Source organism: Streptopelia decaocto (assembly GCF_964273445.1).
Source record: "Streptopelia decaocto genome assembly, chromosome: 5".
Lineage (NCBI taxonomy): Eukaryota > Metazoa > Chordata > Aves > Columbiformes > Columbidae > Streptopelia > Streptopelia decaocto.
Genome location: NC_138659.1, coordinates 40206647 through 40230381, shown reverse-complemented (window position 1 = coordinate 40230381; position 23735 = coordinate 40206647). Strand labels below are relative to the sequence as shown.

At 43.9% G+C, this 23735-nt stretch overlaps 1 protein-coding gene across 1 annotated transcript in view; it reads right to left on the bottom strand.

Moving 5' to 3' along the window:
* Positions 1-17235: 17235 nt before the first annotated feature.
* Positions 17236-23735, bottom strand: part of RTKN2 (rhotekin 2) — a 35206-nt gene continuing 28706 nt past the window's right edge. Inside the window, exon 12 of the mRNA XM_082053110.1 lies at positions 17236-22306. Within this exon, the coding sequence (XP_081909236.1) occupies positions 21753-22306 (554 nt within the window). The 3' untranslated portion in view covers positions 17236-21752. The remainder of the gene's footprint in view (positions 22307-23735) is intronic.

Sequence of the window (23735 nt, the reverse complement as noted above, 5' to 3'; positions counted from 1 at the left end):
TGCAGCGTGTGCCAGGAGGAAGACCCCCCCAGGATCAGCACACTGGAGGTTCTGTCGCTCAGATGAGCCAGGGCTGTGAGTGGCACTGAGGGGCTGCAGCATCCTACCTTGGCCCGGCAGGGTTTGTTGGGGTCCCTTGGGTGTTGCTATTGGTGCACCCCCATGCATGTGCAAGCGGTGGAGCAGAGGAGGCTGCGCTAACATCACCCCAAGGGCTTGCAGAGGAACACAGACACCTCCTCAGCTTCCTCTGGCACACCAGTAGTGTCTCTGCTCCACAAGCTTTCAGGAACGATTTTAGGAAAGTTGCTGGTGCTGGGAGGAGCAGATCATGCACAGCCATCACCTGTGAAACTCCCTGGCACCATAATTGCTCTGGGAAACAAGCGCTCGCCCACAGGCTTTCCAGGAATATCAGACACTTTCGGCTCTTCCCAGAGCAAGAAAGCCGGGTCCTGTATCTTTGCTATCGGCGTGTGCTGTCTGCCCAGCTGAAGAGGAACCTGGGAGGGTGGATGGCCCCGAGGAAGGCAAAAGGAGAGTCCACCAAAGCATCCCCTGTCTACCTCATGTGTGCCTGGACCTGTGAGTACTGCTGGTTTGTCTTTCTGCGAGAGAAAGCTGTGGTCGTGGCCCAGGCGGGGTCCCCCCTGCACGGGCGCCTGCTTTTGAGGTGGCGCGTGTCCAGAGAGCAGATAGGGACATGAGGGCTGCTGGATACAACTTAATCTGTGTTTTCATTTAGCTTTTCCATTTATCCCTTACGTGATTAAAAACAAGTATTTGCGGTGTGAGATGCTCCATCTAGTGTCTCACCTGGGGAATGAGCCCCCAGTGTCACGGGTGAAGCCTGGGATGGGATGTCCCTGTCCGTGGGTTGGGGTATTGGGGACTGAACCCTCCTTCTCCTCAGCACTGGCCATCGGGCTGGGGACAAAGATGTTCAGAACTGGATTAGACCAATTCATAAGGATTTTTGTGGCTACTGAAAACCAATGGCTCAAGTACAAATCCCAGGTTCAGGAGACCCAAAAGTCCTGAACCCCGGAGTCTGCTCTCCTGGGAAAGGAGGTGGCTGAGAGTACCCACCCCAAGGGGGCCTTGTTTAAGAAAGGGAGAAAGCAAGGGAAAAACCACAGAACTTGCAAGTTTCATCCAGTTTGCTCTGAAATTTACTGAAAAAATAAGAGAAAAAAATCCACTTCCGGTGTACGAGGCAGTCCTGGTACCCAGAGCACTGGCATGGCCGCAGGGGACGGATGGTGGTGGTGGTGGTGGTGGTGATGGTGGTGGTGGTGGGCTCCCTGTCTTCCCCCAGCACCCTTCTTCAGCCACAGGCCGTGCCACAAGGCACCACCATGCCATGAGGTGACACTGCAAGGTGACGTGATGCCACAAGGTGAGGTCATGCTGTGAGGTGTTGCCACGCTGTGAGATGATCCCATGAGACAATGTCATGCTGGTGAGGCCATGCTGTGGGGTGACACCACGCTGTGAGGTGTTGCCATGAGACAATGTCATGCCATGACGCCGTGCCATGAGGCAGTGCAGTGAGGTGATGCCATGCCGTGGAGGTGATACCATGAGATGATGCCACACTGTGAGGTGATGCCATGAGGCAATGCCATGCCACAAGGTGATGCCAGGCTGTGATGCAATGCTGCAAAACTTCACACCTTGAACAAGCCGGTAAGTGATGCTTTTCAGCCATTTTCATGCCAAAGCTGTTTGTTGAGACAGGTGGTTTGTGACCTCCAAGAGCTTGTGCATGCAACAAACCCGCTCCTCGTCCTGGGAGACACCAGAGAGGTGGAGGGGATGCTCATCCTCCCATGCACTGCGCCCCACACCACCCCTCGCACCCTCTGGCCTCTGCAGCGAGCACAAGGCATTCACCTCCTCTCACAGGGCTTCCTCGGGTTTTTCTGGCAGTGTTTTTGTTTGCAAGCTCCCCAAAAAACAGCCAGGCAAAGCAAGCTCTCCCCCTTCAACCCCCACAATGTCTGTGGAGCTCTCAAATGAGGAATAAAGCCATTTGTTTCTAATTATATTTGGCAGCCGCTCAGAGAATTTAGGACTAAAGCACACAATTTTTTTGCTCCTGATTAAAGCACTTGACCTCATAAGCAAAAGGCAAAGATTTCATCACACACCCACGAGAAGGCTAGGAACAAACTGCAGAGAAAAGACCAAAAAGAAAACCCACTTTGCTTAGATACACAAAATAATTCATTATGAAACAAAGGGCGGAATATTTAGTGCATAACTTGAGCTTGCCTAGGGCTCGGCTGACCACCCAATTACTGCTCTTACAGCAGAGAGCTCTTTCTCCAAGCCACGGCACATGGCGAAGGCCCACGTGCATCATCGAGCCCCTGGCGCACACATGACCGAGACACATTTGCTGCCTGTGGGAAGAAAACGTCTTTCCTGGGGCTGCAGCAGCTCGGCTGCCCCACACCCGACGGACAGGACGGCTGGGACACGGCCCGGTGGCAGCGGGTATGTGAGTTGTCCTCATCATTTTTCTCCCATATTCCCATGGTGAAATAGTTTCTGCCCATCAGGAGAAAGATGCAGTATCCCCAGTGCCTAATTTCAAGCAATGGCTGCCCTGGGGTGCCTGGGACGGCGAGGTAAATGCTCCATCCTTCTTTCCACTCATCGGTGTGGGGCGATGCAGCGCCCAGCTCCTGTATTTACTATCTTCCCCAGCTTTAATAGCAGCTTAAGCATGTGTCGCAACTGCAGAAGAGTCAGCTGGCTCCCAACCAAGAGAAATAGCAATGATCTTGATGGCACCCTTTAAAATAGCAGAGAAACCAGCTCAAACAAATTAACTACCCTGCGAGGTACTTGGGTCCATAAAATACTTCCCCCAGCTCCATGGTTTTAAAATAACATGAAAGAAATACGTTCCATAAGAAGTAGTTAACTAGCATACAGATTTTTTTCAGTAGTGATTCTGAGAGTCATTCCCAAACAAAATAGTTATACAAGCATTAAATTATACATTAAAGAAGGCTGATAAAGATGGTGAATTACACAGCTACCATACAAGATTTCAGATATACAGATAGCAAGCATTATTAACATTTCTATTAGAGGTGACCTACAAAAGAGGAACAAAAATAATCTGTGTCACTTCTGATTTCTTGTGATGCAGGAGAAAGTGAATGTGAAATGGCCCCAGCCAAACTCACACCTCATTCCCTCTGTCATCATCCCTGTCTGCTTCCCCTCCCCTAAAAATTAATGAAGGAGAGCAGAGCATTGCTTTCTGCTGGGACTGCAAGTATCTAGGCTGATGGTCTCTGTTTTAGCTGGGTAACTTCCTTGGAGGACATAAAGTGGGTGTTTTTCTCAGCACTCACCTGAAACAGTGAGATGGTGAATTTGTAGCAGAGAGATGTTTGTTTTGCCTCAGCACTGAAGTGGGCAGCAGCCGTTCGACCACGTGAGCGAAGGCAGCAGCGGGCAGAGCGTGTTGCATGGGGCTGGGGAGGCCGCTCGCCGAGGGGTGTCCCCTTGTAGGGGGATGGTTCTGCATCCACCCTCTCGTCACTCAGGGGTTCCTCAGTGTCTCTGAGTTGGTCCTGCACTTCAGCCCCTCCCCAGGATGGGGGTACCAGCGGTCTCGCCTCTCCAGCCACTCGCAGGGTTTCATAATGCCTGTGGGCATGATGAAATATATAATTATAAAAATACGTAATGAAATATATATATATTTATATGGATAAATATATATACTTGCATTATACACATACTTTCATTATATAAATATATAATGAAATATGTAATTACCTCAGAGACTGCTTGCTCCTCCATCCCTGGTAGTTGGGATTGTTTAGTAGGTTATTTGGTTGGTGTTAGTCTCGAAATTTATTTGGAAGAAACCGACGGACAAATTGACACACATGGGCACACAGGGAAACGCGCCTTGACTGCATAGGCAGCGTGTCCACAGGGAAACAAGCTTGTGAAATGTGGATGCCCAAACGCTGCGATGTATTTGCTTTCTCCTGCCCTGCTGGGACGCTGATGCCGTCCTGCCTGGATTCCCCCCAGCCACCCATGGCTTTCGAGGAACTGTAGCTTGATGGCTCTTGAATTTCTGATGGAGAAAACAGTCAATAAGGAGTAGAAAATATTGATTTATATGCAACACTAATAGAGAGAGGGAGCTCGTGTGTGTGCTCAGTGTGGCTGCTGCACGTCTCTGAGATCGAGTCAAAAAGGCAGATTTCTGTTACCCTCCAAAATGCCAAAGATTCAGCATTTGCTGTGAGGGCAAGGCGCTTTGGAGGACCACTGGCATTTTTCCACTGGAGTGGCATTCCACAAGGTGATGGTTTCTTGTGGTGATTATTATCCAGAAATGGATAATTCAGCTCTACTTTCCTGATCTTCCAGTACCGTTTTAGCAGGGTTAGGGTTGGGGAAAAGCAGGTGAGGAGGAGGAGGCTGCTGTGTCCCAGCTGGAACCTGGGATCTCCCGCTGGTGCTTGCTGTCCAGCAACACTGATCCTGCCCCTATAACCCATCTGTAGCAGGGGTTTGGGGGGCTTGCAGGAGTGCAAGGGGTGGATGGGTTTGTACCAGCTTCTCTGTGCAATGCAGAGTATTTGGGCTTTAATTATAGATTATTAATATACAATGACTCCAGATTTCCAACTGCAGGCTCTTTCTGTAGCATTAGTATCTGCTTTGTGGTGAGCAGAACATTTCACAGACCGTTAGTGTCTGTTTTCATCAAAGTTTCCTAAATCTTGTCATTCCCAGGTTTTTTTTCAGAATCTTCCAAGTATTTTTAGTGCCTAGAGGGGCTCCTAGAAGGCTGGGCTCAGTTGCTTCATGTTAAAAGTATATTTCTCTTCCCACAGTTGTTCTAAGAAGTTGTTTTAGTGTTGTCTGTGAAGGCCTTGGTCCCAGGGCAGGGAGCAGACGGGCGCTCTGCTGCAGCCAGAGCTGCGGTGTGTCCCCAGCCTTGCCAAAGCTGGCTAGAAGGTTCCTGACCTGCTGCTTCAGCTACAATGGAGGTATTAATTTCCATAAGTAAATGCTGAGTATCTCCATTCCTAGGAGCCCAGTTTGGTTTTGATTACCTCCTATTGCATTGTATTGTATGGGTCTTTTATCTTACATTTAATACTCAGAATCAAGGTTAAATAGAGAAAAAAAAAGAAAAAAGGAATTATTTTTATCTGGATTACGTAGGGATGCACTCTCTGCTTCTCTGTCTCTCCTCTTCATGGCCTCTGAATTCACTCTGTGTACTGGCATGGCCACTTCTGAAACACTCTGGTGTAGGTCATACTAATCTGCAGCATTTTGATCTGGCTTCCAAATCTGTCCAGAAAGGTTTGCAGTCTGGGCTTAGGATCATGGCACTGAGGAGTGACCATGCTGCAAAACCTCTTCAGAAGGGTTCAGGTGTCACCTCTGTCTGCCCAGGCTGAGACACCTCTGCACTTGGGTATCACATCTGCCCATCTGTGGCTATTGTCCCCAATGCTTCCATCAGTTGTTCTGCAACACATCATGTGGGAGAGCTTCTGTGATCCACCCTGAACAAATGTCAGCTCGTGCTGCCTACAAAGATAATCATGTGAGAGTTGTGCTTTATAATGACCTGAGGAGGTTCCTAGTGACAGTGTTCGGTTAATGGTTGGACTCAGTGATCTTGAGGGTCTCTCCCAACCAAAATGATTCTATGATTCTATGACTCCTGCTGGCTGGAACCCAAGTGATCCTGCCGTTAGCAAACCCACAGTGATAGAGTTGGGTGTTGAAGGGGAGGAGCAAAGCCAAGCTATTTGAAGAAAAGTGCTCAGACATCTACTACTGCTTTCATGGGGAGCAAAGGGATATTATTCCCGTTCAGTATTTTGTATGAAGATCATTGCAAATGTGTCACAGCTGAGCCAGGCACTTCTCTGTTGGATTTGCAATAGGAAAAAAAAGACCTGCTAAAGTGTATGTGCTCCAATGATTTTGAATTTCAAGCAGCTTGGAGGCACCTTTAGTGCAGTTTGGTTGGCGCTTGCTGCTGCAGGAGCATGGGAAGGCTGCATGTCCACAGCCATGGTGAGAAACTTCATCAGCAATGTCTCCTTGACTTCCACCAAAGCTGCGAACGAGATGGCAGGAGAACAAGCACCTGAGAAATCTCTCCAGGGCTACGGTGAACACTGCGGGATGCAAGCTAGTTAGCTTTCCCAGGGAAACCTGGATTTATCCAAACACCATGCTTCATGGAGTCCTGAAAAAAACAGATTTCACTGTAGTCGCCCACTACGTGTCCCCACCCCGGGTTGTCCCCATGCCAGCAGCACCCACCCTCCGCAGCCAAAACCCTCCAGCTGGTCCTGAGTTACTCAGGCCTGGCTTTCTGTTTTCTCCTTACGTGTGTGAACAGGCCTCGCGCTGGGAGCCTGCGGGCACGAAGGCGGTGTAAATGAAAGCGTAAACACGGCTCTTCTCTTTAATAGCCGTGCCGAGCGCGGTGTGCTGCAGCTAATGCAGTCCTGCCCTGACCAAATGTGAGGAATTCATAGAATCCTCGTAAATCTTGATCATTTCACTTTCATTGAGGATTTTTATTATTCCTTTTTAAATTTTGTTTGCTCTCTCTCCCTTCCCCCCCCATTAATCATTCTCTTGTTCAGAAGTTTCCTCTCTCCAGTGAGGGAGAATTAAAAAGCTCTGCTTGGCAGACCCAGCGCACCGCACCAGCTGCATGCTAACGAGGAGGAGGACGGCTCTCCAGCAACGAGTGGGGAAATAAGGGGTGCAGCCACTTGCTCCAGCACATACGAGCCGTCAAGGAAACCCGGGTGCTCTTTGTGAGCGATGTAATTTGTGGGGTTGTGTCTGAAAACACCATATTCACAAATCTCGAGGTTCGTTATGAAATAGCCTTGGAGGAGAAAAGCAAAGTCTCTCCAGTGTGACCTACTGGATTGAACAGCCAAAACGTCAATATAAATAATATTCCGTGACCTTTCAAAAGCCAGCTGCCTCAGTGTTATGAGCTGGGGTTATCAAAGGGGAATCTTCTAAGCAAAGAGGTGTATTTACACATACCTGGAAGCCTGCAGTCCCAGTCAAACGCTCATCTTGTGAAAAACATCAAGGAAGGTGCATCAAACTCAAGTCCTGCAGAAACCCGGTACCATCGTCCCTCACGCTGGCCCTGATTATTTTCTTTTTAATAGCAGGTAGGTGCTTAATTACCTGAAGGTTGCAAGCTGAACTCTTATTTTTCATACCTGACTAGTAATTAAATTACTCCTGTTGCTATTATATGATGTAAGTAACAGCAACGTCCTTTTAAAAGAATAGTCAAATTTGACAGACAGTTTAGAGTAATTTCATTTTTATATTGGAGCCTAATGCTAAAAGATTGCACAGAAAGCAGAAGGCGGCTGCCTGGAATAGTTTGAAATTAGCGTGTAGTAACCAACAATGATTATTATTGTATTACTGCTTGTAATTCCCAAATGGAGAATTAAATTTCGATAATAGATAACAGCTTTTAACCAAAGGAAAAAAAAAAAAAAGTAGTTTTCCTTTTCTGGCAAGGGAAACTCTTTAGAAAATGATACTGATGAATGTACATTTCCCAAGTGAGGGTGGAAAACACCCCAACCTTGCAAGATGCCTTTGTGTAGGCCTTTGGTTTTCCACAGATGCCACTGCAGGATTGTCTGAGGTCTCTTCTAAAGGGCTGTCAGAAAGGTAGATTTATTATTTAAGGATGAAAACAAGCTAATTAGCTTTTTCAGCTATAATACACATTCACCATAACTGCATTTAGCTTCGAATTTAGAACTATTGCCAAAAAATAAGATGTTCCCTCTCTCCCACTAACTGACGAGCCCAAGTGCTCCGTTTCTGCTTCCTAACACACGTCTGACCAAGAACAGGACAAGAAGTCACAGAGCTGGTGACCAGGAATATCAGATCACATTTAGGTTCTTGGAGCTTAATCTACCAGTCCATTTTTCACCTTAAACGAGGGAAGGCTGGCTCAGGCACAGGGACTTGGGCACTAACCTGATCTCCCAACCAGACCTAAAGGTAACTCAAATAATCAATGCATCTTTAATTTGAAATGCTTGATGACTAATCTCTTGTTTTCTTTAATTAATGATCTACAGTTAATCATTATGAATGGTAAATAGTCTATTTCAGCATTGATAGCAAGATTTCCTATGGGAAAAATCTTCCCCTATAGCTTTAATTTAAATATGCATTTTCACATAGCACTTACCAAATCCTTACCTTTATGATAGTGCATGATTACAGGTCCATTAACTAATCACATTTGACAACTTGTTTATTGAGAGGAGCAACTATTTTACATCTCTTGCCTGGGAAAGAAAATACTCTAACAAACAATTATTCAGCAGCTGCAATCATGGAGCACTGAATTAATTGCTTTGAAGCTCTCAGTCAAGAAGATCTTGATAAAAATCAAAGAAGATGTTGTTTGACAGAATGCATGAATGGGAGCGCCAGAAGGGGCTCTGGCTCGGAAAGCTGCAGCTCTGGGGAGCACTTGGTGAGGATCGCACCTCGAAACGCTGGACTGCAACAGAAGAGGAGCCATGGAAAACTCGTTTGTTCTTCTAAGCTTTAGTTTATCAAAATCAGAATTTGCACATATAATTTGACTATTGGATCAGGATCCTGATAAAAGGAAAAAAAAAAAAAAGAAAAGAAAAACAAACAAACCTGAGCACAATCAGGTCATAGCATCTCTGTAAAGACTGACACACGGATATTTCATACCCGTAGCCTCTGTGGCTGACTTCCCCTACCGTACAAATCATTAACCCAGGGGGTAGTGTGAGGTTTAATGATTATAAAGCACTTATAAAGGACTTTCTCCTGAAGGGAGCTGCTGTGATTGCACTGGTGTGGGATAAGCAGCAGAGCGAGGCTTGTGGGTGTCTGATCTGGGGACCCGGACAGGCGAGTGTCTCGGTGCGCAGCTGTGCCGGCCCGGCCACACTCTGTCGTGTGTCCAGGAGAGTCTGGATCTCCTGTGCACATTTTAGTGCTTCAACGTGAACAGAGCACCATGGAAAATCACAGGATCGGTGCTCAAGTTTGACCCAGGTACTGAAGACCTGGGTCTTCCCACCGGAAAGGAGTTTCTGATCTCTCTTCAGCTCCTTTCTCCGCAGGGAGTTACGGGAAGGGTTTTCACAGGTGTAACTGCTGCTCCTTGGACAGCACGAGCAGGATCTTGGTGTCTCACACGAGACAGCCCCAAACTCTGCTCCACAGACAAGTCACAGCCTGCAACGTGCTGGCCAAACATAAAGCCACGCTTCCATTTTTCAGCTGCTGCACCTTGCGTGCTTTGCAAGCCAGCTGAGATATGTTCTTGCCAGATAAGACTAATTCCTACAGTGACACTGAAAGGGAAGAAGGACTTAAAAGTTCCAAACCCTCTGTTGTAAGGGGCTTCAAAAGCGAAGTACGAGGACTAAACAATATCATCTCTGAATACTTTGTCACTAGAAAAAGCTGGAAAAGTTGCTCAGAAAGCTGAGGAGTAGTGGTAACGTCAGGCAGCTTTGCAAAAAACATCCTAATTGAGCTTCTGTGGGTCAGATCAAACTCCTGACACAGTCAGCTTTTCAATACTGCCCTGTTCTTACATTAAAAATACCTTATTCAGTGTAATCTCTAGAAACGGGGAGAATTGGAATTCTTTTCCCATTCCTGCACGGCCCCAGATCAGAAGAGCCGGTGAGGATGGCATTCACGGGTCACAACCATGAAACGTTGCACTGTTTGCAAAATCCAGCACCGCCAAGGACTAACGCCTCAAAAACTGTGACGTTCACTACTGCCACTCCTGTCCCTGCCTATAGGTGAGGAGAAGCCATAGCCCTTGCATTGGCTCTTGTTTAAGAGAGGTGAGACCGAACTGAATTTATACACTTGTAACGATGTGCCCTGGTTCAAATAATTGTTTCTGCAGTAACCCCTTGGCTCTCTTTAGTGCTTCAATAAGAGACAGATGGAGCCTAGCTAAATAATTGGCTCTATCTTTCCTTTTTTTTTTCCAGGTATGGTTGACAGAATTTGCCCTGTTGAAAGAAACATGTAAACAGTTGTTGCTGAGGTTTGTGTTAATCACTCCAGCAAGCTGTACGAGTAGCAGAAAACTGATATGTTCTGGTTTATCCTTATGAAAAATGTAAATAGTGGGTTAAGCATTAATGCTTGGAAATCACTAGCTTTACTTGCCAAGGAATTATGCAATTATTTTAATGGATAAATGGAAAAGCATGCATTGGTCTATAGGCTTAACTGGTTATTGCATGAGCTGGGATAAACCTGAGCTAGTCCCAAGAGAGCAGACCCTTCTTCACTGAAGGGTAATGATCAAACAGATACTTAAGAAACTTTCTAATGAGGTCACGAGTAAAACAGGGTGTATTATTAGACATTAAAATGAGCTCTTATTAAAATAATAAAACCAGCTGATATATCGAAGGCATGGTATAGTACATCTGGTTTGACCTGGAGCTGTGTGTGGAATAATGTTATTAGAATTTCTGCTTAATAGAAAGTTTTCCATTTAATTCATAAAATGTAAGTGAGACTCTCCAGACTTAGAGCAAAGTTTCTTCCAGGTTTGAAGAGCTGGTGCACCCCAGGTAATGTCAAACGCTGTGAGATAAAGCCGGGTCGGTGAGAGGAGCAGCCTTGTCCTCTACGCTCAGTCCATGAGTCTGGATTTGGGAGAAGGAAAAGCAAACCTGCCACAGGCCCTTGGTTTTCCTACAAGCCAAATTCACGGGCTGAGGATCCGGCAGCTCAGGACTGTGGGTCCTGTGACACCAGCTGACACATCCACATCGTGAGCAGGTCAGTTAAAGTGCTCTCTCTTTATTTATAATCTCTCCACCCCTGCATACAGACATGAGGGACTGAAGAGTAGCGATCACTCAAAACAAAGGAAGTAAAGCAGCTGCTGCCATCTGAAAAACAAACGTTGTGTGCACAGAGCAGCTCACTTCACAGTATCACAGTATCACAGTATGTTTGGGATTGGAAGGGACCTCAAAAGATCATCTAGTCCAATCCCCCTGCTGGAGCAGGAACACCTAGGTGAGGTCGCACAGGAACATGTCCAGGCGGGTTTTGAATGTCTCCAGAGAAGGAGACTCCACAACCTCCCTGGGCAGCCTGTTCCAGTGCTCTGTCACCCTCACTGAGAAGAAGTTTCTTCTCAAATTTAAGTGGAACCTCTTGTGTTCCAGCTTGATCCCATTACCCCTTGTCTTATCATTGTTTGCCACTGAGAAGAGTCTGGCTCCATCCTCATGGCACTCACCCTTTATATATTTATAAACATTAATAAGGTCCCCCCTTAGTCTCCTCTTCTCCAAACTAAAGAGACCCAGCTCCCTCAGCCTTTCTTCATAAGGGAGGTGCTCCACTCCCTTAATCATCTTCGTTGCCCTACGCTGGACCCTCTCCAGCAGTTCCCTGTCCTTCTTGAACTGAGGGGCCCAGAACTGGACACAATATTCCAGATGTGGTCTCACCAGGGCAGAGTAGAGGGGAAGGAGGACCTCTCTCGATCTACTAACCACCCCCCTTCTAATACACCCCAGGATGCCATTGGCCTTCCTGGCCACAAGGGCACAGTGCTGGCTCATGGTCATCCTGTTGTCCACCAGGACCCCCAGGTCCCTTTCCCCTACACTGCTCTCTAATATGTAATCTCCCAACCTATACTGGAACCTGGGGTTGTTCCTGCCCAGATGCAGGACTCTACACTTGTCCTTGTTAAATTTCATCAGGTTATTCCCTGCCCAGCTCTCCAGCCTGTCCAGGTCCCGCTGGATGGCAGCACAGCCCTCCGGCGTGTCAGCCACTCCTCCTAGCTTGGTGTCATCAGCAAACTTGCTGATAGTACACTCAATTCCCTCGTCCAAGTCGTTAATGAATATATTGAATAATATTGGCCCCAGCACTGACCCTTGGGGCACTCCACTAGATACTGGCCTCCAACTAGACTCCGCACCATTGACTACCACTCTCTGGCTTCTCTCCCTAAGCCAGTTTGCAACCCACCTCACTACTCTATTGTCTAGACCACACCTCCTCAACTTAGCTGTGAGGATGCTGTGGGAGACTGTGTCAAAGGCTTTACTGAAGTCAAGGTAGACAACATCCACCGCTCTGCCACCATCCATCCACCTTGTTACATTCTCATAAAAGGCTATGAGGTTGGTCAAGCATGACCTACCCTTGGTAAAGCCATGCTGACTGCCCCTAATAACCCTCTTATCCTTGATATGCCTTGAGATGGCACCAAGGACAAGCTGTTCCATTACTTTCCCAGGGACAGAGGTGAGGCTGACCGGTCTATAATTACCCGGGTCCTCCTTCTTGCCCTTTTTGAAGACTGGAGTGACATTTGCTTTCCTCCAATCCTCGGGCACCTCTCCCGTTTCCCAAGACTTGGCAAAGATGATGGAGAGCGGTCCAGCAATGACTTCAGCCAGCTCCCTCAGCACCCGCGGATGCATCCCATCTGGACCCATGGATTTATGAATGTCCAGACTATTTAATTGCTCCCTAACCCAGTCCTCATCGACTAAAGCAAACTCCTCCATTGACCTGGCTTCATCCGGGGTCTCAGGGGTACAGGGCTCCCCAGGACAGCCTCCGGCAGAGTAGACAGAGACAAAGAAGGCATTCAGTAATTCTGCCTTCTCTGTATCTTCTGCCACCAGGGCACCCACCCCATTCATCAGTGGGCCTACATTGCCTCTGGTGTTAGTTTTATCTGCTATGTATTTGAAAAAGTTCTTTTTGCTGTCCTTGACCCCTCTCGCCAGCTGTAATTCTAAGGAGGCCTTGGCTATCCTAGCTGCCTTCCTATATCCTCTAACAGCAGCCTTATATTCCTCCCAAGTGGCCAGCCCCTGCTTCCATGACCTATAAACTCTCCTCTTCTGCTTGAGCATACCCAACAGCTCCCTATCCAACCACGCAGGCCTCCTGGCTCCCTTCCTTGACTTCCTACGTGTGGGGATGCTCTGATCCTGAGCGTGGAAGAAGCAATCTCTGAATGCCACCCAGCTATCTTGGGCCCCTTTTCCTTCAAGCAGTCTTGCCCATGGGATTTCCCCCAGCAATTGCTTGAAAAGGCCAAAGTTAGCCCTGCTGAAGTCCAGGGTTGCAATTCTACTTGCTATTCTGTTCCTGCCACATGAGATGCTGAACTCCACCATCTCGTGGTCACTGCAACCCAGGCAGCCCTCAACCTTTACTGCTTCGACCAGACCCTCCTTGTTAGTGAGGATGAGATCCAGCAGTGCACCTCTCCTAGTCGGCTCCTCCACCATCTGCATGAGGAAGTTATCATCAATGCACTGGAGGAACCTCCTGGACTGTGGCTGGCTGGCTGAATGGTCCTTCCAGCAAACATCAGGGAAGTTAAAATCACCCACAACAACCATGGCCTGTGACTGTGAGGCCACTCTCAGCTGCCCATAGAAGGCCTCATCAACTTCCTCAGCCTGATCTGGCGGCCTGTAGCAGACGCCCACAACAGTGTCAGCCCTGCCAGCCTGCCCCTTGATCCTGATCCATACACTCTCAACTCGCTCGTCATCCGCTCCTGGGCAGAATTTAGTACATTGTAGTTGCTGTCTCACATAGAGAGCAACTCCACCACCACGCCTGGCTGGCCTGTCTTTCCTGAAAAGGGCATAGCCATCCATGACCACATTCCAGTCATGTGAACTGTCCCACCATGTTTCTGTAATTGCCACCAGATCATAATCTCCCGACCGAACATAGGATTCTAGCTCCTCCTGCTTATTCCCCATGCTGCGCGCATTGGTATACAGGCATTTCAGGGAGCGAGCAGAGCACACCAGTTTCTCCCTAGGGGCATAGGAGGCCACCCGGTCCTCATCAGTTTTAGATTGCAGCCCCACTGGGACAAGCCCAGCTACAACCCCATCCCCCTTCGAGCCTAGTTTAAAGCTCTCCAAATGAGCCCAGCTAATTCCTGCCAGCTTGTGCCACTTGTGCCAGCTCCGCATCCATAACATTTTTCCTGCTATTGAGAAATTTTTAAGTCAGGTGCTAAGCTCACCACAATGGTGCTGGGATCTTCTTATCTTTCCTAAGGTGCATCTTCATTTAAGCACAGACCATTCTGATCACAGAGCAGTGGAAACATTTTTGTTTGTTTTTTGCTAAGGCAAAACGAGCAGCTAAAATGGAGATGATACTCATGAACACACTATGTTCTTGTAAATCAAGAGTACTCCCAAGCTACAAGTGTGTGCTCAGCTCTGAGCATCTAGCTCAAGAAAGATACTATCAAAATCCATGTGGGATTTTGAAATAGACACTAATTAGAAAATGGAAAATATAATCTAAAGAAAGATGGAGAAGACCGGGACTGCTTGCCTTCACGGTGAAAAAAGCTAAGTAAAGATATTTGTGTTTTGGTACCATCTCTATAAACACTGACAAAAAAAGGAAGGTGATGGACAGTTACTAACTCTTTCCCTCTTAGCAAAAGAAAATATACAAATTTTAAAGCTCAGGAAAAGAAAACTCTTGGGGCATATAATCAAATTGCAAAGGCTACAAGGCAATAATGACGGAAAGGTGTAAGTAAATTTAAAAAAATACTTCTTTTGTAACTTGGAGGTGCCAGTATGAGCTCATGTCCAGACAGATGTGCAGTGAATCTTCAACAGGCTAAAAGGTTTCCCACGTCTGCTTACAAAAGAGCCCGTAATTACTAAGGGCTGGGAAGAAGCTGGGTACCAAAAGTGACTCCGCAACTTCCTTCTGCAGGTATTCCCCGTTGCCTTCTGACACAGGTGACACTGGGACAATGTCAGAGAAAACCTGAGGTGAGACAACGTATATTACAGATTCTATTCTTTTGTACCTATTAGGCTGGTGCAAAAGGAATTGTGTTTTTTGCATTGTTGAAATTTGCCGTTTGATGTTGGAATATGTTCTTAAATGTGGTTAAGTTATATATAATTTTAATGCGCTTTTCTCACTTTTTGTTTTGTTACCAACATTACTTGCTGTTTATATTTATTTTAGACTATGGAAATGATGTTAGGCAAAAAGCAACTTCCAGAGATTTTCTTGAGTTCAAAATGGGTCATAAAACAGCGGAAACAACATGCAAAATCAACAATGTGTTTGGCCCAGGAACTGTTGATGAATGTAGAGTGCAGTGGTGGGTCAACAGGTTTCGCAAAGGAGATGAGGAGCGTAGCGGCCAGTCATGGGAAGGTGACAGTGACCAATAGAGAGCAATCAGCGATGCTGAGCCTCTGACAACTACACGAGAAATTGCCAAAGAGCTCAACGTCAACCTTTCTACGGTCATTTGGCATTGGAAGCAAACTGGAGAGGTGAAAAAGCTCGATAAGTGGGTGCCTCAGGAGCTGACCAAAAATTTGAAAAAAAAAAAAAAAAGGTCATTTTGAAGTGTCATCTTCTCGTCTTCTACACAACAACAGTGAACCATTTCTTGATCAGATTGTGACGTGTGATGAAAAGTGGATTTTATACAGTAATCAGCTCAGTGCCTGGACTAAGAACCTGCAAAGCACTTCCCAAAGCCAACTGGCCTCAAAAAATGTTTGGTCCTGTTTGGTCCTCTGCTGCCAGTCTGATCCACTACAGCTTTCTGATTCCCAGCGAAACCGTTCCGTCTGAGAAGTCTGCTCAGCAAATCAATGGGATGCACCAAAATCTGCAACCCCTGCAGCCAGCATAGGCCAACAGAAAGGGCCAAGTTCTTCTCCATGACAAGACCTGACTGCTTGTTGAATAACCAGCACTCCAAAAGTGGAACGAATGGGGATACAAAGTTTTGCCTCATCTGCCGTATTCACCTGATCTCTCGCCAACCAACTACAACTTCTTCAAGCATCTCGCCAACGTTTTGCAGGGAAAACACTTCCACAACAAGCAGGATGCAGAAAATGCTTTCCAAGAGTTCGTCTAATCCTGAAGCATGCCATTTTTTTTATGCTACAGACAGAAACAAACTTATTACTGGTTGGCAAAAATGTGTTGATTGTAATGGTTCCTCTTTTGATTAGCAAAGATGTGTTTGACTTAAAAGTCACAGTCCAAAAACCCCAATTACTTTTGTACCAATCTAATATTTTGGAAGAGGTTTATAGGAATGTGAAGAAAAGCCGTAACAGAACAAAAGATACTTCACCCGTTACTATTTTTTTTCTCCCTTTGGATGGTACATAAAGAACATTAAGAAAGCTATCTTGATACAAAAATGTTGAAAGATTGCTTTTTTCCCCATGAAAACCAATTTATTTTCATGTCTCGCAAACAGAATTTTCTGTGAGTATATAATACATATATGGCAAGATTACAATATAACCATTTGGTAATGGTTATATGAAGAGATCATCATATCTTGCTTTACTATGACCCCTTAAAGCAAATTGCAGCAGCTTTAGCTGCAGCGTGATTTTCATTAAATCACTCGGCTGCATTGCCTGGCTTTGCAATTATCAATCACCCTTTGGGTTTTTTTTTCATGGGCTCTTTTATTAATTAGTCAAATATTCCAAAACTAAAATGTCTTAACAACTCTATGTTTATCATGGTTCTTTTATGACAGTTAGGCCAAGGAAACGCTTTACTGGAGTGACACAGTTAGCTTGGAATTAGCAGCGCTACATGAAAGTGACCTCACACAGCAGACTGAATGAGGTAAAGCTGCTTCACTTTTAAAAATCTATCTATCTATCTATCTATCTATCTATCTATCTATCTATCTATCTATCTATCTATCTATTTAGCAAGACTGTAGAGAAGTACAATAGCTCCTAAAAGTTTAGGCACATTCGTGGGAACAAGGTGCATCTCAGACACCGTTTCTGACTTCAGGTGTTCCCTCACCGATCTGTTGGTCACGCTGGACAAGCAGTTGAGCAACCAGTGCCAGCGGCCACGTGGTGTTTTCTCCTTTTCTCCAGCTCAGAAAGCTGAGGCCAACACTGTGAGCTACATCAGTTCGAGCCCAGAGGGACATGTTCCGCAGGCCCAGGAGAAAGGCAACTACCTGGAGGTTTCTGATTTTACAGCAGCCATCACCCATGGTCTATAAACTGGAAGAATGTTTTATGTAGTTTTCCAGGATTCAAGAAAATTCCATCAAAACACTTCTTCTCTAGAAACGTTTTTAATTTAACTTGCATATTTTAACAGAAATACAGTGTTAGCAGCAAAAAGAGATTTCTGGTTTAATGTTTCACAATACATTAGTTTCCAAATCTGCATTTTGCTATTAAGGCAATCTACATTAATTACAAATCAACTCTGAATACTACAACAGTATTTCCAAATATGTACAAACTACCATAAAATAACTAGTAATATAATTAACATAGAAAAAAAATAAAATCACATAACTAGTAAAAATGTAAACATTTTAAGCTAATGTCTTTAAAATCACAAAATGTACCATCTACCGTTCCAAGACCAAGCGAACAGCTGAAGACATTAGGTACGATATTAAAAGTTACTAAATTAAGTCTTTGTTCAGTCAATATTTCACAAGCTGTTCATGTTCTGTGGAATTTATATTCAAGTCTGGACTAGCAATTGCTTTCAAAGCTGAATTTCCTAAAAGAAGAGTTCGGTTTGATTGTTGTCTCCACCCAGTTTCAAGACAGCAATCCCACTACTTAATTCTGCTTTAAAGCAGCAATTAATTCATTCCAGCAGCAAACAAGCAGGCACAATTTTCAGCGTGGGCCTGACACATTTCTCAGAAAGGACCTCATCACATGTTGTGGTTCAGCAGCAGCAGCTGCCCCTATGGCCTCCCTGTGCTGCACTGGTGGTTTGGGACATTCACTCTGAGATGGACAATGTCACATGAGTCAGAGCACCTGGGTACAAGCCATTTATTGGTCTTAAATCCTGTTTTGAACATTCATCCTCATTCTAGTCAGGAAAACTTGAGAAAAAAAACAAACCAACAACAACCAACCAAAAAAAAAAAACTACTACAAAGAAAGAGTTCTAATTGTTGAACAAGTCTGAGTGGTGATAAGGGATGTCAGCAATAAAGTATTACAATTCATCCCTATATGAAAAAGCAAAAAAAACCCCTGATTTTCCTCACAGATATATCATCTGATTATACTCCTAAAACTGTGCTCTGTTTATATTACTAATGTTTATGTTCTCCTCCGTAGACAAAAGCTGAGTACAAATGTATTTCTTACAAATGACTTTATACCTAAGATCAACATTTGCTGGTAACCTGCAGTTTTTATCAGTTAAACCCAATTGGTTGACAGAAGATGCAAAGACAAATAAATGGCAACACAGAAGGAAACAAAAAAAACACTAAGTCAGTAACAATAAATACTAAAACCTGAAGTCAGCTGATGCTTCATAATAGGGATTACATACTGGTTGTCTGAAATAACAGAGACTACATTCAGTAGCGAAAGCTTTCCCGGCTGTAGGAGCCTAAATGTGCAATTAGTTACACAAGTCTCAACACTGCCCTGACGGTTTGCAGGACCATGAGAACAGCACTGGTGTTCTGGAGCAGGATGATCAGAGAGTAATTAATGACCTGGTTCGCTTAGCAGTCAGCAGGGCAACATAGTGAACTGGCTCATATGAGGCTAATTTAAGGATAGATATAAAATGTCAATCAACACAGCCTCATGGAGAACAGGTCTTGAAAAACTGGTTGAATTTTACTCTTTCATACCAAGACACCTGCATAGAGGTGTTACCCGTCAGGACGCAAAATCACCTCCTGAAAACCAGCTGAACATGTCACTTCCTTTAAAATATCAGTACAAGATGATATCAATACAGAATGTTATGTTGAAGACAGAAAGCTCATTTCAAAATGCAGTACTAATAGGGAATCAGTAAGAACTATAGTTGTTTTCCATCTTATACAATTTTTTAATAGCTTTGGGAAAAAAGGAACATGAACTCAATGGCCTGTTTGCTTTTCCCCATCACCCTACTCATGTCACTGATGCAATAAGAACTTACCACCTCTCTCCACAAACCTTGCCTTGCATTCCATTTTAAAAATCAATGATCTGGAAGAAACTGTAAAAAAATCACTTGCAATAAATTTCCAAAGGACAAGCAGACTGCTGGAGTAGTAAAGAATGAGGACGGGTCACTTATACAGAGCAAACTGGATCACTTCATGAGCGGTATTGTAATGCTGGCAAAATACAGTGTATATTTCTAAAAAAAATAAGGTAGGATAATAAGAGGATGATGTACTGTATTCTTGAAAAACTCTGAAGAGGACTTGAGCCATAAAAGTCAGCACGCAAGGCAATGATTCCACAAAAAAAAGGATAATACAATTTTTGAGCAAGGAAGGGAAGGAGTTATTAATTAGAATAAGAGGATCACGTTATGCCTCTATATGGTCCTGATATATCATGTGGCATCTAATTCAGATATCAGACTTGAAAATATTTCAATACATGAGAAGTACAGAAAACGTGAAGATTAATTAGTCTCGGATAACATTTGTTGCCATAAGAAAGTTAAGGAATTCACTACATCTCATCAGAGAAAAGGTTAAAAGGGACATTATAATGATTTATAACTACACACAAGCAATTAGAAAAGCTGATACTACAGAGATCAATATAAGCAATCAAATGCATAAAAAGACCAGAATAACTTAAGGTGGAGCTAGAAATGCAAATAGAAAATCAAGTGAAAAATGTACGTGGGGTAATTAACTATTGCAACAGGAGATGTGAGTGAATTCTCATCACTTGAAGACTTCAAATTAATATTAAATGCCTTCCTAAAATGTTCAGTTCAAAACAAAGCCACTGAATAGTGAAACTGCATGTTGAAATTCAACGGTCTGTTGAATTTAAAAATAAATGCTCATTATGGTGCCCTTCTTACCTTATATATTTGTGAGATCTATTGTGAAATATAACAACTAAATGGAAAGGGGTTACCAAGAAAAAAAGGTATTCTTTCTTTCCAGAGCACAATAACATTTAAAGCTGGACTTAAAGCTAAATAAACTGCATCTGCATTTTGGAAAATATGTTTTTCCTCCCCCCTCTGTTTATTTTTCCTATTTCTTGTTCAGAGTTGTACAGTCCACTTACCCGACTGTGTCCAATTTACATAATCATGTAGTTATTCTTCAGTTTTCTGTTCCTATTTATAAAACTTTCACAAACCGTCCACTTAAGTAGCAGCGTGATTTATTGTAAGAATGATTGTGGTTGTTTCAGGGGGAAAAATGCAACGTGATTAAATGAAGAATGAATAAGGACATTCTAGAAATGAAGGGCTCTAATCCTGCAGAAGGATATGTAAATGAAAGCTGCCCGTCAATCCCCATCCCAAATAGCCAATGAAGCACTGAGGGAATCCAGCAGATACCTTTACAGCTGGGCAGCCAAGAGCCTAGCAGAAGAAAAAACAAATAGATAAACAGAGAAACCAACCATGCACACAGAATGTTCTGGAGAAATGGTAAAGCTACCAAAGCCATCTGCAGTTTAAGAAAAAATTACAGTTAAATTCATGAACAGTTGCTGATATGACCATCTCAACACAGGTCTGAATACCAAAACTCTAGAGCAGACATTTGCTCATGGGTAAGTACCAGCATCTGAGATAAATGCATCAACCAAGCAAAGGGTTGGTTATTTACGCTGTGGATCCAGGAGAACAGAATCTTTTCATATGCAATAAATGTTTGGCAGGTATCACATGAACCCTAATAACCCATTCTTCTTACAAAAATGGAGAACATGTTGGTTATTTCAATAATCAGGTTCAATATTTTCACCGGAAGTACTTATTCTCTGCTATTTGAAAGAACGAGTAGTGCAAACAAAACCCGATTTTTTCACCAGTAAGACTGCCGTGTTTACAAACCAGCTATCTACCAGGAACAGCTGAGAGGCTCCACAAAGGAAGAGCTTTGCTACAGGGCCACATTAGCCAGGAAAAAAAAACCAACAACATGAAAATGAGAGCCTGAATAGCTGTTCATATGCAGTCCTGCTTTTAAATGTTCATCTTAGTCCAAACCAAGCTGCAGTGATGGATCACACTCTTGCTCACACTCAGACAACCCTGGTCAATTTGGACAGTGTGCGTACCAGCAAGAACTTAGGAGATCTCACACTAAATTGGTAGAACTGCTTCAGAAATTCATACGGAGTTACAGAGCCATTCAGGGGGCACAATAACTTGTCACAGTACATTAATTTAAAAGCAGTGGTTCCCAAACAGGGAGGGAAAGATAAGAATATTTTAGGTGAAGCCAAGTATGGAGCCCAAGAAAATCAGCTTTGCAAGATCTGTGCTGAAGGTGTGTGAAACTCCCATTTGAACCAATCTGAGGAGCTGCAAGTGGGCTAAACAGAGGGGCTGGTAGAAGGCAACAGTGACATCCCTGCTGCAGGGACACCGAGTTACCCTGAACACTGCCAGCTTTTCAAGGGGAAAGCACTGAACCAGTCTTTTCAGAAGTAGCACCGTTACTTCAGATCGAGGTAACTCCTGTTACTAGTGCAATTATGTAGATGTTAGTGATAATGAGTATAGCTGAGACTGCAGCTAGTAGTAATGCCCTGGCTAAAAAAAGCATATAGTAGAAGGCCAAGAAACTTAAAATTCCAGGGACTCTTCTAAGCTAATTATGATGTCTATGGCTGCAACCATGATCTAGGGTCTAGCATTTCTGTGATGCATTTCTGTCTAGGTGTTGGTACCGGTTTGGTTTCAGACTTGGTCTTGGTAAGCAGCGAAATGGGATTCCCAAGGCCAGCTAAGCTGCTTTTTCTAAAAGCACCAGCTTTGTAAGGAGCAGCAACAGGTGTCTGCAACTGCTGCATTCTTGTAGCTAAGTTGGCATCAAAGGAAGAACTACCAGCAGGTGTGCGGTCAGACTTCGCACGGTTTTCCTTGCCCAATTGCTCTGTGTTCACTTGTGCTTTTGCACTGTACGGTGCCTTGTCAGAGGGTGGAGGTGGAGCTCTTCTTTTCTTTCCTCTGCTATCATTAGGACTTGTAGTATCTCTTGTTGGGCTCAGATGCACATTTTTCTGAACAACCATCTCATGAGATCCATCAAAGAGTGAAGCCCATAAGGAAGCTGCTGACTCCTTTTGCTGGCCGAGCAGGAACTCACCATCACTCTCTTCGATTTTTCTTTGTATGATATCAGCTAAGCCTTCATGTTTCACTGGAGAATCAATGCCTGTAATTTTAAAGAATAGCAATTAACTCAGATTAAAACACTACCAATGATTTTACTGCTACCTATTTCATTATTGCTATTCAGAATACAAAATTGTATTAACTATGTCTCATGAAGTATGGATTACTATTAAGAGTATTAATGGATGAAAAAGATTACACAGGCTTTCAAAGAGAGAACTGAGGTGACGGGAGGGAACAGTCTTCGTGACAGCTGGCATTGAGGCAACAGGCTAGGCATTGATATTTTTTCCCAAGTAAAAATAGAAAACATAATGTACTACTGGGAAACCTATATGTATTAGATATTAAACGTATTTTGTTGTATAGTGCTTTTAAAATTTCATTTCACAGAAGGCCCATGAAAAAGACTATGACCAAACATTCTTGTGCCTCCAGACTGCAGAAAATGGGACATCTTTACACATATATCATTTTTCTTTATGTGCTTTAAGACTGTCTTGCCTCATTTCTTATCCCTCATATTGAGTTTTCTATATATACTGCAGTAATACTGGCCTCTAAACTAGCAGCAATATCTTTTCTATTGCAGGCCACAAGTTAATGATTTTCAACTCATTTTTAAACACAGGGTTGTATCTATTAATGCTATAAATAAGCAGGAAAAAAATGGTATAATGAGAGTGAAACAGAGTTTGTGTTCTGCTCCTCACTGCTGTGCTTGAGTATCAGTAGAATTATGCTACAGCGTTACCTTCATAAAACTTCTATGTAGGTGATTTACTGCCTTTCTGCTCTGCATTCATAGCTTCGATAGGAGTCTCTCGACTGTTCAGCGCTCTGATGCACAGTAACTCAATGACCCACGTGGCATTTTGAGCATCTTCACAGTTCCAATCTCAAGCAGCAAGCAGTCAGGCATTTATAGTTGTACAGAGTTTCTCAGCCAACACTGCATCGGACCCATTAAAACAAAGTGACCTACTTTTTCTAGTCTGTAAATATTATTTCTGTAATGAAACTATTAAAATAATCCTGCTGCATACCATTTTGCTTGGTAAAAATAGAAGTCTCAAATACATGCTAGAGAGATTTTCCAAGCATATTTTTCAACACCATTACCAAAGACCAAACAATTAGGTAAGTTATATCAGGTAAGTCTTTAAATACCTTTAAGGACTGCAAATTAATTTAATGCAACTAGTTAAAGACATCATTGGTTTGCAGTCCAGACTATTTTACCTTTACATTTCCTGAGCTTTATATTACTCTTGCAATTAATGTTTATTTCTAGTGACAGCTTTTTTGAATGTGTTCAGGGCTCCCTAGTTACAGTGCAGAATGCAAATTTTTTGGCTCAAGGTATAAAAATGTATTAGTTATTTGTGCTATTACAAATTCAGATTTAATATGAACTCCTTGGTATGCAATTATGTTGCTCTTTCATTGTCTGAATTGCCCTTGGAAAA